The sequence below is a fragment of the Spinacia oleracea genome, chromosome 5, assembly GCF_020520425.1.
Source record: "Spinacia oleracea cultivar Varoflay chromosome 5, BTI_SOV_V1, whole genome shotgun sequence".
NCBI lineage: Eukaryota > Viridiplantae > Streptophyta > Magnoliopsida > Caryophyllales > Amaranthaceae > Spinacia > Spinacia oleracea.
Genome location: NC_079491.1, coordinates 60,993,088 through 61,007,206, shown reverse-complemented (window position 1 = coordinate 61,007,206; position 14,119 = coordinate 60,993,088). Strand labels below are relative to the sequence as shown.

The 14,119-nt window shown below is 34.9% G+C and overlaps 1 protein-coding gene across 7 annotated transcripts; it reads left to right on the top strand.

Moving 5' to 3' along the window:
• Window positions 1-545: 545 nt before the first annotated feature.
• LOC110800470 (uncharacterized) lies at window positions 546-13,811 on the top strand. Of its 7 annotated transcripts, XR_008921739.1 has the most exons (9): window positions 2,969-3,103; window positions 5,037-5,290; window positions 6,390-6,526; window positions 7,523-7,625; window positions 8,142-8,687; window positions 9,121-9,458; window positions 9,866-11,678; window positions 13,259-13,311; window positions 13,439-13,811. XR_008921739.1 is itself a non-coding variant. In XM_056829324.1 (8 exons), the coding sequence occupies exons 3-8, from the start codon at window positions 5,128-5,130 to the stop codon at window positions 10,022-10,024; spliced, it is 1,446 nt and encodes a 481-aa protein (XP_056685302.1). In that variant the 5' UTR covers window positions 546-680; window positions 2,482-2,578; window positions 5,037-5,127; the 3' UTR covers window positions 10,025-13,811. The 7 variants fall into 7 exon arrangements, 4 of the variants coding, with proteins under 4 accessions (XP_056685302.1, XP_056685301.1, XP_056685303.1 ...); XM_056829324.1 differs by lacking the exon at window positions 2,969-3,103 and adding exons at window positions 546-680; window positions 2,482-2,578 and having other exon boundaries at window positions 9,866-13,811; XM_056829323.1 differs by lacking the exon at window positions 2,969-3,103 and adding exons at window positions 547-680; window positions 2,462-2,578 and having other exon boundaries at window positions 9,866-13,811.
• The last annotated feature ends 308 nt before the right edge of the window (window positions 13,812-14,119 follow it).

The window sequence follows — 14,119 nt, the reverse complement described above, 5'->3', positions numbered from 1 at the left end:
TAAAAGGAAAAGGTATCTAAATGGTGGATTAAGCACAGAAAAAAGAGCTACCAACTACGGAGTAGCAACAACCACTACCAACGTGCTCGAGTACGCGCGTGTAACATCCCCCTTCTTCTTCTCACCGTTCTCAGCCGCGTTATTTCAATTTTCTCTCTCTTCCTCTCATTCCGCGAAACAGCACGTGTCAGCTCACAACCACTGACCTCTAAGAACATTCCACGTGTTAATATCCCATTGGACAATATTAGTTACAGAAAGATCAAATCCTGACCGTCTATCTCTCTCTTCAACAAAAGTCAGACCACCTGACTTCGGAAGAAGAAGAAGTTAACCGAGTTAAGCATACAACTAGGGACTCATGTTTAGATTTTTTCACCGTTAAGGACCTCATAAGTTTTTTTTCACCTTTAAGGACCTCATTAACTTTTCCGGTGAGTTAACCACACCCTTAACTCAAGTGGTGGGCCCATAATTTAATAAATCAGTAAAAATTAATAAGTTAACAATTTCTTATTTTCTTAATTCTGTTTAACTCTTCCCAATCCAGAAAAGAAAAAAAAAAACTCCAACAGCTAAACACGACGTTCTCTCCGTTTACTCTCATCTTCAAGATAGTTGTTAAATGCGATTACGAAATTGAAAAGGAAATTGCAGTTGATGTTTAGATCAAAAACAAGGTATGACCATCATATTTACTAATTTGTTTTGTTTTGGCTAAAAGTTCAACCTTTTTTTTGGTGGGTATAGTTAGGGTTTTTAGTTTTTGGAACTTTTGAATGAAATATGCTGAATTTTCAGCTAATTATTTATTAAAGTGCATAAATTATCATCTTGTTTGTGTTGTATAACTATTTATTGAAATCATATTGAATTTTTCTTTGGTTAATTAGGATTTCTTTTTGATTTTACTAAGACGAACTCATCAATTGTAAAGAGGGGTGGGTACTTGCTAATATTCGACGGAGTAGTATGGGCAGTGACGGCTCCAGAAAATTTTCATTACGGGTTCGAACTTTTCGAACATGACACAACTTAGTTATTCATATCATTAAAAGGAGAAAAAATATAATAAAATTAAATATTTTTGTCCCAATGTTAAATTAACAATAATAATATGGGTGTGTCCAAGGGAAAAAAAATGAAAGAAATGTCATTTTCATCCAAATGTATGAACAAAATAGCAAGAAAACAAAAAAGTTTGGGGAAAAGGGAATGATAGACTGCAAAGGGTGTCATTCTCTTCTGCAGTACAAACATTGCCCAACTGGGCAGTATCGGGAAAGTTAGTCTAACTATAAACTGTGTTAGTACCTAACAGAGCCTGGCAGAAGTTCTGGCATTTTGTGAAGCTGATTGTAATGATATAATCAATTTATATTTTGTTCTTTTGTTACCTTTCCACAACTATTGTGGGAATGGACTATTTCCTATAATAATTTATACATTTGTTTTTGAAACAAGCAGCCTTGGTTATTTTGTGATTTCAAGGATTTGGTTCGATACTGATTGTTAGAAGCGTTTCTGTTTCTGTTTCTGTTTCTTTTCATCCATTTGATGACGTCTAAGTTGGTAAAAAATAAAAACACACTTTTATTTGTCCTTCATGCATTCAAAACCCGGGTTGTAAATGGACTAGAAAATGTCCAAAATTTATTTGAGGTTATTAGATGCAATAATGTGACGTTTCAATTTAATATCGCACGTATTGAGTGCCCTAATATTTGTAAAATTCTGCACGCATCGCGTGCATAAAATACTAGTGTATTATACTACATCACGGGGGAAAATGGATTTATGGATCAATAAACCAAATTTGAAATATGTGGGTGGCGAAGTGAAATTGTCCAGAGGCAAGCCATGGTCAGTTTTATAAAAAACCTCTCTAATTTATGCAAATGTTTTATTTACATCAATAAATTAACACATGAAGTATATCTTATATATTTAATATTGTTACAGTTCATCAATACAAGTGGAACTCAAACAAGCACAAGATCAAATTTAACTTCGGAGGAAAGTTCCTTTTTTTTTTTTTTTGAGGGAATCGAAGGAAAGTTCCTTATATAGATAGATTTGCATGATATTTGAGCACAAATTAAGGTAATTACTACTACGGAGTATAAATCTACAGTCCCTGTTCCTTTTAGAATATTTATGATAAACACTTTGTCTTTCTTGGTAAATTTGTATCATGCATGTTAATAGTTCAATTTTGGAGCATAGTAAAAGAGAACTGATCCATCTTAATTTTTTGATGAAAGTTAATCGTGTTGCTTGCTTGCTTCATCAAGATTGATGACATTTATTAGTATCTAAGTGCATATAGGGATAGAAAGTGGTTAACTTTTGCATTTGCCTATAGTTTTTTCCCAACTTCCAGGGAGTATAATCTCATAAGTGGTGACAAATTGTTCTTGTTACTCTATACTGTAACGATCAGATATTAACAAGTGATCAGTGTTAATTTTGTTTTGCAAGGATTATATTTTTGGTGCGCTATGAGTTGATACAGAGTTGATACGGAGTTCATGCGGAGTTGATACGGAGTTGGTGCAACCTTATTTAGTTAGTAAAAGTAAGGTTGTATTGTTTAAGCATTTTTAGTAAAAGAAAGGTTGTATTGTTTTTGGTTAGAATGAAGTACAATATGGTGAGGATGCATTGCAGTAGGCAACAATGGAGTTTCTTCCTTTTCATGGGTTTTTATCTTGTGGAATTGTGTAATTACTATTTGTTACAGTGATGTTGAATGAGAAACGTTCGTTTTTTAGAGAAATGAGAACCGTTTTAGTGTTAAACAGAATTAAGAAATTGTTAACTTATTAGTGTCTACTGATTTATTAAATTAGGGGCCCACCACTTGAGTTAAGGGTGTAGTTAACTCACCGGAAAAGTTAATGAGGTCCTTAAAGGTGAAAAAAAACTTATGAGGTCCTTAACGGTGAAAAAATTCAAACGTGAGTCCCTAGTTGTATGCTTAACTCGAAGTTAACCCCTCAAAGTCTTCTCTTCTCTCACTCCTCCTCAATCCTAGAGAGAGAAAAAGAAAGAGAAAAAGAAAGAGAAAAATTTTTTAGAGAGAGAAACTCAAGAACAGAAGGTAATTATTACTTGAGTAGTTAATCTTAATTATGAATTGTTATTTAGTATTATAAGTCGATTAATTTGTTTAATCATTAGCTCAACTATTTTTTTATTTATTTATTTGATTAATGTGTTAATTATGTTTTTTTTGTTGACTTGTAATTTTGCTGAATTTTTGAATTTTAAGCTCGTGAATTCTATGTTGTTTTTTAAATGAAATTGTTAGTGTTTTGATGAATTATTATTGGTTGAAGTATATTGAATAAAATTTTCTATTTCTTTGAGTGATTTTGTGGGTTTAGTTCGTGTGAATCCAATATTAATTTGGGGTTTTCTTGTTGATATTTTAGTTTTGCTTGTTGTACTGAGTAACAGTTGATATTTTTATTAGGTGAAAAGAAGAATTACAGTTTGATTTTGTGGGTTTGGGGTTTTAGTTTTTGTCGATTGGATGTTAATTTGGGGTGTTCTTATTGATTTTTGGTTATGTTCCGTGTTTCCAGTTGTGTTTCCAATTGAATTAAGTAATAATTGATGATGTACTCCGTATTTAGTAGGTTAAGCAAGCGATTTTTGTTAGATTCTGCTACTTCAAATTTTATTTAATTTTTTTTCCCGGTTTTGGGGTTGGGCTTGATTTTTACTTTACTGGAGTTTTGTTCCGTCTTACTTTGAAGTTGTTGATCTGAATTCTTATGCTTTCCAATGGACAGTTTTGTTGTTCTTTTCCCTCCCTTTTCGGCTGTGCATGGTTAAAGTGTGTGGTTGAGGCTCCTTCTTAATGTTTGAGCACAATTGTGTTGTTGCCCACCTCTAATTCACAATATGGTAATATTCTTGGTTGTAGTTTCTGACTCTAATTGGTTAGAGACTACTTGGCATAACTCAAGTTGTCCTTCTGTTCATCTTTCCTTTCGAAAAATTTGAGTTCTGGTGGACAAGTTCATAGATTGAATATTATAGTAAGTGGATAGATTCATAATTTTGGCGGACAATCTGGTAAAATTGTAGTATGCAGTTTAATTTAGTAACTTATCGTAACTCTTAAGTGGGTGTATACTGTTATATTATGAAAAAATATACTCCCTCCGAATCTAAATGTTATTCCCGTTTCCTTTTTTAGTGTCCCAAAATAATCTTCCCATTTCTTTTATTTCCTTTTTAATCTATTCCTTGTAATTTTAACTTTGTAATTCTATTGGTTTATCAATACAAAACCTTGTAGTCTCATTGGTTGATTTAAGTTTGGATGGATTAATGAGTTGGCATTTTTATTCCTTAAATTCTATTGGTTCAACTATTTTGTTTTCTTGTGAAAATGGAATCAAAAAGCAACAATTTCCCATAAAACTACATTAATAATAGTTAATCTTATAATGTTTCTTTTTCCTTAATAACCTCGTAAAATGACAAACGGGAATAACATTTAGGTTCGGAGGGAGTATTATTATGTGAAAGAGGTGACGGTTCAACCATGTTAAGCAACCAATAATTGAGATCCTGCATTCCTGCCCAATTGCTTTGTGTTTTGCATGCAGATTAGTAGATTACTACATCGATGTACACGGGGGACATATTGATTTTACATTTTTAGTCATTGTCCTCTCTCTCTCTCCGCTATCCCTGCATGCCTCTACTCTGTGTCCATGATCTGTGGTCTTAACAGTCTTAGTAGTTTTTGCTGCTACTTCACTGCTAGAAGATGATTTGATGCTCTTAAAACTCCTAATGTTATGTTTTTATGCTTATGTTACTTTCATGGGAATTGGTTTAAATTGTAAGGTTTTAGCTAGTTCAGTGACCTAAGGAAAAGAAGCTGTTCACGCTGTTCAGCTTCTGAAATGGTTTTGAAACATTCTCTTGAACCTTATTATCACTACTAACTACTTAGGTTATCAATGATCGACTCGTGTCCTTCGTTGCTTACTTCCATTGATGTCTCTTTGCAGTCTGTTGCGGCTGATAGAAACTTATACTGGGGTGCATTGTCCCCATTGATGTTACGCAGTAAAGGCTCTCAAAATTTCAAGCATAGAGCAAATGCCATCACTAAGGATGAAGATGAAGTCAAGTGTTTGTTGTGTGAAAGAGAAAACCTGTCTGCGAGTAAGTCACAAGTCAAGCACAATATCCAAAAAGTCGTATGACAAGACTTCTCAGATAGCAGCTGAAGCTGACACTTGCTGTCAGAGCTGCCACGAAGGTAAGCAACCCTTGAGTCTGATTGTGTATAATTTTTGAGCGAGTACTCAGGAAAGTATTAGAAAACCCGTGGAAGCTGACCCAAATATAAGTTTAATTTGGCACACATTTTCATACTTATTGCTCATAAAAGAGTACTTTTTTAAAGGAAAAACTTATTTCTTTTGTCATAGTTTGAAATAACTTTACATAATTCCTGTTTAAAGACACATCCCCTAGAGCTGGTTTTTCATAGCCACTTGATTGGCAAAAGGTTAGTGAATATGAGTCTCATAGGGTTTTTTTTGTTTTTTTTTATTTTATTATTATTTTTGTAAGCCGGAGATTTGAAGGAGAATTAGGTCGAAGTATAATTTTGCAGTTTAGAATGCAGATGTGAGTTTTTGATGGAATTATTTGTCATCAGAAAAGTTTAAAGACTAAACTGTGTGCTGGTGCCAATGTAATCTTGAAGAGATATTTGACCAACATTGCAGTTCTGCCCCAGACACCTACGGGATATACATAGTTGTGCAGCTCATGTGTGAAATATGAGCTGCTCACAATGAAATCTTAGCTTGTGACCCATGTGTGATATGTGATAGATTCTGTCCTTAGAGATGAATTAATATTCATCAATAACTTCTGTTCTCCACTTCTCATTACACTTTCAATAAGTAGAGATGTTGGAATACTGTTACCTGATTCGTTAATATGAGATTGGATACAAGTTGGCAATTCGCTGCCTGTTTTGCTAAATTAGACCAAAATTGTACCATTTTCATGTTAGAATTCGCCTTTTCGGTTTGCGGTTTGTGGGTTGATTAGAGAATTAGGTAATACAGTTGGATAGTTTGCAAATTTATCTTTGTTTACATTTTATATTTTTGTTCCTGTTAATAGCAAATATTTTCGCGAAAGCATATAGCAAAATTCAGACGTTTCAATTTAATTTTTGGGCCTTGTAATAATAGCTTGTTTTCTGTCTTATAACCATATTCAGAAATGGAACACCTTATGAGAAGAATGACACATTTTCCTGTTTTCGTTCATTCAGAATCACTTTTAAATTTTAATTGTATACCAAAATACTCATTGTCACCTATTTATAATTTGTGCAGTATCACCAAACAGTGAAGTAAATATCCAAGACACTGGAAATATTGAAGCTACGAACTCTGATGAATTGCAAAGCAGTGAAGATATCTTTAAGCAGCTAGCCATCTCTTTCAATGATTCTGCAGTGATTGAGGGAATGGTAAATCATAGTCCAAGAATCCTTCTTTTATACTAATCCTTTCTTGCTTAAATTAATGCAATTGTAGGCATTGCTATAGATGCTGATATATACGTAACTTCTTCTTACACTACTTTGATTTTATTACAATTGCTGGCCCAGTCCACCTTTTGAGGCATGAAGTATATGAGCTTCGTGTGTGAATAAAGTTTTTCTAGTTGTTTTTCCTTATCAAGCTCAAAAGTATAAATAAGCAAAGAAAAATGTGGAACCACAAGCTTTGCTGTATCAGAAATCTGTAAAATTTTCCTGGCAACCTTGTTAAATTCTGTAATTAATTACTTTCTATGATCTTGAGATATAATTCAGTTTCAAGCTGGCTGAAGTATGCTTACATCACGAATTGATTTTAATTATATCTATGGACCTTGTTGAATGGAAGTTTATCGGACAAATACTTGACAACATATGTAGATCCATCTGTCGGGTAGAATAATACTCTAAAGTTAAGATATAAACGTAAATATATAGATTCTTCCTTGCTGTTTTGATGCCAAGACAATAGTTTTTGGGTTGATTAAAATCAAGGATTCATCAATGTTTTCAGAGGTAGAGTTTGCGCTCCTCATAATATTATGTTTATAATTTTCCATGCATTGCTGTTGGATCCACACCTCAGTCAGATAGTCATATCCAAGTCTAAGCAGTGTACTTAACAGTGATTTAGAGTACTTGGTGAAGCGGACTCACTATGATATGAGTTGAAAAAACAGCATTCTTAAGTTCTTATGTCCTCCGTGTCCATAAGGCTTAAGGCGAAACCTTGTTATTCTGTGTTTGTCCCTCTTTTTTTAAGTCCTTACTTTTACTTTTGCTAATGTGCTTTCATCCAATCTGGATATCATAATAATAAATGTAAGTGTATACGTAATGCGGAAGGTTGGATACAATGTGATTTCCTTGCAACTGATATGTTCTTTATGTAAATTTTCATAAAAAAAATGATCTTCTGTGCAGGAATTACCCCCAGTCTCATGCTCCACAAATTTTGGGACAATCTTCTCCCCTGCCTTTCATAAATTTGATGTTCGGGATATTCAAAATCCATACAGTAATGGAGGTACAACCGTACACCTCACTGATTTTGGCATTTTTCTGGCATTTTTTCTTCATGTCACGGGCTGCTGAGATGTGCTTTCCTTTTATATTGTATTCTACTTTCTTCCGTTTACTCAATCAACTTTTGGTATATCACAGTTGGGCAAGCAATATTTGACTCAGTTATCAATATTGTAATGATGTCTAGAGTCTAGTGCACATTGAAAAGGTTCTACAGAACATCTAACAATAGTGGGATTGTATTTACATAACCCATTAACTAGATAAGAAAATGACCAGTTAAGCAAGAAAGCAAACTGAATGAATAGGATATTTTTTTCTGCAGGCTATAGTCTGTACAACCTTATTTATGCTTCTACCTCCACTCGTGGCTCAAAGAATTATATTTTTATTTGTTAGTTAAGAGAGGTGGGTTGGTTCATTATGATACATAGGTGATTTCTATGTGCCCATCTTCATTTTTATGTTTACAACATGTGGTTTTTGAATGCTTAATGTCTACTGTTCTTTTGCACAGGAGCTAATATTCATCCAGATCCATTTTATTTCAGCACGGTAGATGAAAGTGATGGTAATAGTGGAAGTTCATCTGACTACCGAACTTGCAACATATCAGATTTCTACATTTCGGACATGGTTCTTGCAGGTTCAACATTTGATGCGAGTTTCATGTGTGGTGATATTGCTGAGAAGCTCACTATTCCTATGCATGAGGCAGCAGCGTCTAACATCTTCTTGGACGGTAACGAAAGACACATAACTTTTCCCTTCCTTGGTGATTCTGTGGAGTTGAGTGAAATTCTACATTCACGACCAGCTGAAGAAGCGAGGATGGACTCTGATAACTCAAGCTTTTTGTTAGCTATCCATCAGGTTCGTCCTGGTGAACAAGAAGCAGATCGTAGATCTTGTGATGACTCAGATGTGGCACAATATTTTGATCCACACTCCTTCATTAGAAACTTGCCTGACCTGTCAGAGGTTGTACCTAGTACTCGTCCAACTATTTTGCCAAAGGAATCACGGAAAAGAAAGCCCATTACTTTAGTACTTGACTTAGATGGTGAGTTTCTATTTGTCGATATGCCAAAGGCTTGTTTTTTTAGTATGTACATCGGATGACCTTTTCTTTTCCGAAATGTTCAATGATTTGCACGTGACTGTAATCATGCAAATGAGCGCTGAATTTATTTCTTGGATCTTAGCTGAACTTGATTATTGGCTTTCCTAGATAACTGGACTGTAAATTCCTAATGGTTTTGGCTAATTCTACCATGTACTTACTTTTATTTGACTAGTAAGGGTGAGTTATGTTTTTCTAGACCTTTTGCCAGACCCTTTCTGCAGTGGGATTAATCATAGGCTCTTCTTTGTAATCTCCCTGTGCAGTTAGCATGCCTCTCCTACTCAAAGAGTAATTTGGATGCAAAGCAACACTGTTCCTAACTTGTCATCTCACTTTGTATATTGTTAACAATGACTTCCATTTGTTGCAGAAACCCTTGTCCACAGTACATTGGAACATTGTGAGGATGCAGATTTTACCTTTGCAGTTTTCTTCAACATGAAGGAGCATACTGTGTATGTAAAAGAAAGACCTCACCTCCGGATTTTCTTGAAGAAAGTTGCAGAGATGTTTGAAATTATTGTTTTCACTGCTAGTCAAAGCATATATGCAGAACAACTTTTGGACATACTGGATCCTGATGGGAAGCTTATCTCTGGTCGACTTTATCGGGAATCATGCATTTTCTCTGATGGAAGTTATACTAAAGACTTGACAGTGTTAGGTCTTGATCTTGCTAAGGTTCTGATAGTAGATAATTCCCCTCAGGTACTTCATGTACCGCTTTCTCCTATCAGTTATGTTGTGTGAGATCATATCCTGCTGCTTACCCCTTCTTTCTGCAATAACTTTTATGTTTCTGCTTGGTTTTTAAAAAAAAAAATCTCAAATCATAAGTTTGAATTAACTGGAATGATGAGAATTTAGCTGGTAGAGTCATACAGGAGTGTTTTTTTGGGAGGTAGGGGGTATCCTGTGTACTGCATGGCTATGCTGTCTTTTCACTTTTTGATGAACTGTGGCATCAACTTCCATTATAATTTTGAAAGAAGGTACTGCGACAAATTTAAGATTGGTAGTTATGCATAAGAATGGAAAACCACGAAGTTGGTCAAGTTACATGATCACAACCTTGCAGTGTTTGTGTTTTGACACCATCTCTGTTGTGCTGACAGGTTTTCAGGTTACAAATCAATAATGGAATTCCTATAAAGAGCTGGTTTGATGACCGATCAGACAATGAGCTAATGTCATTAGTTCCATTCCTGGAGAACATGGCTGATGTTGATGATGTGCGCCCTCTTATTGCAAAGAAATTCGGTAACAAGGAATAAAAGTCCCTTGTTCTCTCATTTTATTTAGAGTTCATCGCTGATTAACTCTTTCATCACCCCATTTTTGCAAAAGCAAGCAACCAGTCAGATGCGCCATTCCTATTTATCTTTCTTGCCATAGTTATGTTAAATAATTAGTTTTCTGCTTGAGGTAGGTTTTCTGTCTGTCTTTGTTCCTCTCTTCTCCTGGCTACAACCTGAGTATATGATTGATTTCTAAGGTAGTTCCAGGAACACTTTTAATTACGTTCTTGTACAGTTAAAGATGCTATTATTTTGCTTGAAATTTGTAAATAATGTGGAAATATTCTTCAGTCCTTTATGAACCATTAGATATCAATGATAGACATGCCTAAGATGATTCTTTTGGGTATGATTTGAATTCAGAAACAAGTGTTGATATCATTTTAATTGATAGAGTAGTATATAGTAGCGGCTCAAATAGCCAATTGCATTTGTTTTGATTGCAATAATAAGGCAGCCCAAAATATCGAACTGGTCTTTGCTAGTTAACACCTTAAATAGGGCTTCCATCCACTAAGCTTCACCATGCATGGGGTTTCCTTATTGCCTTACCTGAATACGTTTCTATTCACATCATCTTGCAAAAAAGAAAAGAAAAGAAAAGGGAAGATAGAGAAAAAAGAAAAGGAGAGTAAAATGGAGGGGAAAAAAACAAAAGAACACGGAGAAAGCACCAAAAAAGAGTTAGCCAAGGTTTGGTGAGGCGTTGACTTGAAGATCAGCAAGAGTAAAAAGTATGTACCATGCAGCTGTGCCCCCCGAAAGGGAAAGAAAGAAAAATGAAAAGAGATCAGAAGAAAGGGTAAAGAAAGAAAGTGGGAAGAACTATAGGAGATAAGGGAAATGTGTTTTTCTTACAGTGTTGTGCATATTAATTTTGAGTTTTCACCTCCTTTTTATTTTTATTTGCAAACAGTTCTCTTGTGTGCTTCCTTCTTAAAGAATCATCCCTCCTCCTTGGGGGGAGGGGGTGAAAATTAAGTTGGCTGGTTGATATATATTTAGAAAAAGTCTGTTCTTCAGTTTGTGAATTTTGAAGTTGTTGAGCAGTTAAGTGTGTACCTCTTGGTAATTAGTTGTTGCATTTGGATAATTGGTCCTATTTAATCTAACAAACTTGCAAGTATTTGACATGTTTAGACAAGGATGAATTTGTAACTGGAAATTCAGTTTACAGACATCAAACTGTATGCGAGTGTCAATTTGGATGTTTGTTTGTAAACTGTAAGCTAGCATGTCATAGAAATAGAACAAACAGTCGACACAATATTTTTCTCTAGGAGTAGATCTTGTCTAAACTAGTGTATTATTGAAGCTTGTCTTATAAGCCATGAAAGCACCGTTTGAGCAAAGTCTGACAGATCTTTTGTCCTCAATTAGTACCTAAAAAAGATGTGTTGATTGTGATGGTTGATCCTCGTTAGGGTTGTTTGTAGTCTTTTGAGAGGAAATTTGGGGTATTAGTGTGAGAATAATTTGTGGTTGAGGCCCCATGTCAGTAACACTTTATAGGTTAGGTTGTACAAGAACTTTAATCTGTTAAACAGTACTACAGCTGCTGAATGGCTCTGGATTTGTAGAGAAAAACAAGATGAACCAGCTCATGATGTTCTACACCGATTTAGATAATGTAAGTTTTGTTTTTGTTGTTGTTTTGTTTTGTTAAACTGTATGATTTACAGATTTTTTTTACTCCGGGTGATCTGGTGACTGCATGCTTTCTTTAGCTGTATAATTGTCTTATTCATGTATAGAATCTATAGCTTCCATCGCCAGTTGGCGAGTGCTGTTATTGAAATATTTATAAACTGGTAAATGTACAAGTTCAGGCTTAGACTAACAAGAAAAGGGACAGGAATCAATTAAGGTGCTATTTTACAAGTTTACAACTTCTGTAGTAATCAATTTACCAGCAGGCTGCTTGCCTGCCTGGCTTTAAGAATCTGGATATTTGGCCTTGAACTCTCTATGATCCTGTCTTATCATCTCCAGAGCTTGTATGACAAACTTTTTCCAGGCTGTCTTCTTTTTGTGCTTCTTCTAAGAAATTATGCTGATAAAGCCCATGCCAGATCTTGATTGTTGGAGTTGTAGTCTCTGTATATGCTTAAAGCTAGGAAGAGATGTAACTTGGGGATTTTCTGACACAGAGGAAAGGTCTGAAAGAAAAACTCTAGAGTGGTTTTCTGACTGAAGTTTACGTGTTTTGAGTTGCTGTATCAGGATCGTCTTTGACATACCTTAATGTGGTAATGTTGGAATAAACCCATAATATGAAATTCCAAGTCCCTTTTCCCCTAATTTTATGGTTTTTCTGTACAAATGTGTGGATTAATATAATTGAGGTGTTATAGTAAAAATCAAATTGTCAGGTAAGGATTTCATACCCTTGTTGGAGTTTGAGTCAATAACCACGTGAACGCCATTCTGTAGTACCATTTTCTTCTCAAAAGAGAACTAGAACTTAGCTTGGAATAGCAAGCATTCCAGAATAATCATGAACCCAAATTAAAAAACCTCAAAACAAGTAAAGAAAAGCAGTGATACAGGAAAGGGACGTACTTGAGTCTCTCTGTTACTGCTCCTGCTCTTTGAAGCTCTTTCTGAAGGCCTCTCATAGATAATCAGCTCAACATATGGTGTTCTCATCTTTCTGTATAGTGGAAGATATTTTGTTGATGAAAAGCCCTGCCAGATTGAACAGTTGAAGCTGGTATTTTGCAGCTCTTAGCCACTCATGATAGCACCGTTTCCAAACACAAGCCTACTTATTATATTGCTTGAAAACCACATAACAAAGTGCTCGAGGCAGCAACATCAAGGTTCAGGTTTGTGAGCTTAGGCATCCATGAGATGCTTTCTAGTATCATCGATCTCAGGTTCCTGAAGCTCTCTTTAACTGTTTTGTTGTTTGCTTGATTAGAATTAGGTGGCGGGGAAGCTATAGTCCTATTCTTAGCTTTTCTTGATGTAGAAGAGAGCCTCTCATTAAGGGTAATATAAGTTAAGAGTATTATAATGTGTCCATACTAATGAAATTCCATTTTAGTGTTTGATGAGACTGTCATTTTTACTGGTCTTGTTTTCTTGATGAAGTTTCATAAGAGAGACCTGTTCTTAATAGCAGATGCCAGTTGATATTCTGTAAGTGAAAATGATTTGTCAGAACCATAATTTCTGCAGTTTACTAGCTTGCATGCATTATTGCAGGTTATATAGAGATCTTAATGGACTAGCTACATATGCAAATAATACCGTACTAGGTACGCCAAATCAAATTTCCGTCATTTTTGTTGACTGTCATAATGCTGATGGCCATCGGCATTTTGTTTTGTTTCCCTACAATTGTGTTTGTTTTACATTTGTTGTAATCTTGCATACCCTAAACAGAAGTTGCCTAACTCCAGAGAGAAACCTTGAGACGCTACATCTTTTTCTAAACCTTTTGTCTGTCTTGCAATTGCCCATTTTGGGGCGAAAGTTCCGGTGGGCATCTTCCTTGGCCAATGTAATGTGTAGATTACAGAGGATGAGCACAATCTTTTTCTGATGGGTGATTTTTTATTATAATATAATAGATGGTTCAGTTTTGTAATTTGGATTGTGGATTTAAGCTCGTCCACCAGTTTCTTAGTTATGAATTGTGACGGATTTAATTTGATTTTCTTTATTATTGTGTCTAGCCTTCTGATATTTGATGTAGTATGACTAATTTTGTTATTACTCAGATGTTAATGTAGTGCAACTAAATTTGTTGGGTTTATTTAGTTAAGTATATCTAATTTGTAATTATACCGAGTGTTTTATGTCGCTTTGTTTTGGATACGACATTCTCTAGCCAAACGAAATCGGTAGTTTGTACTATTGTTATTAAGAACGTCTTCTGATTTATAATGTCATACAATACGACACCACACCAAATGGCGTTGTTTTTACATACTTCGTAATTAGTAAGAGTAATTAAAAACCTGTGCCGTTGATTGAAAAAAGTAGAGATTTGACTTTCAAGTTTCTATAATCGGCTTTGGCTCGCAAGTGCTCAAAATTACCTTCCAATCTGTGCAGGAATGA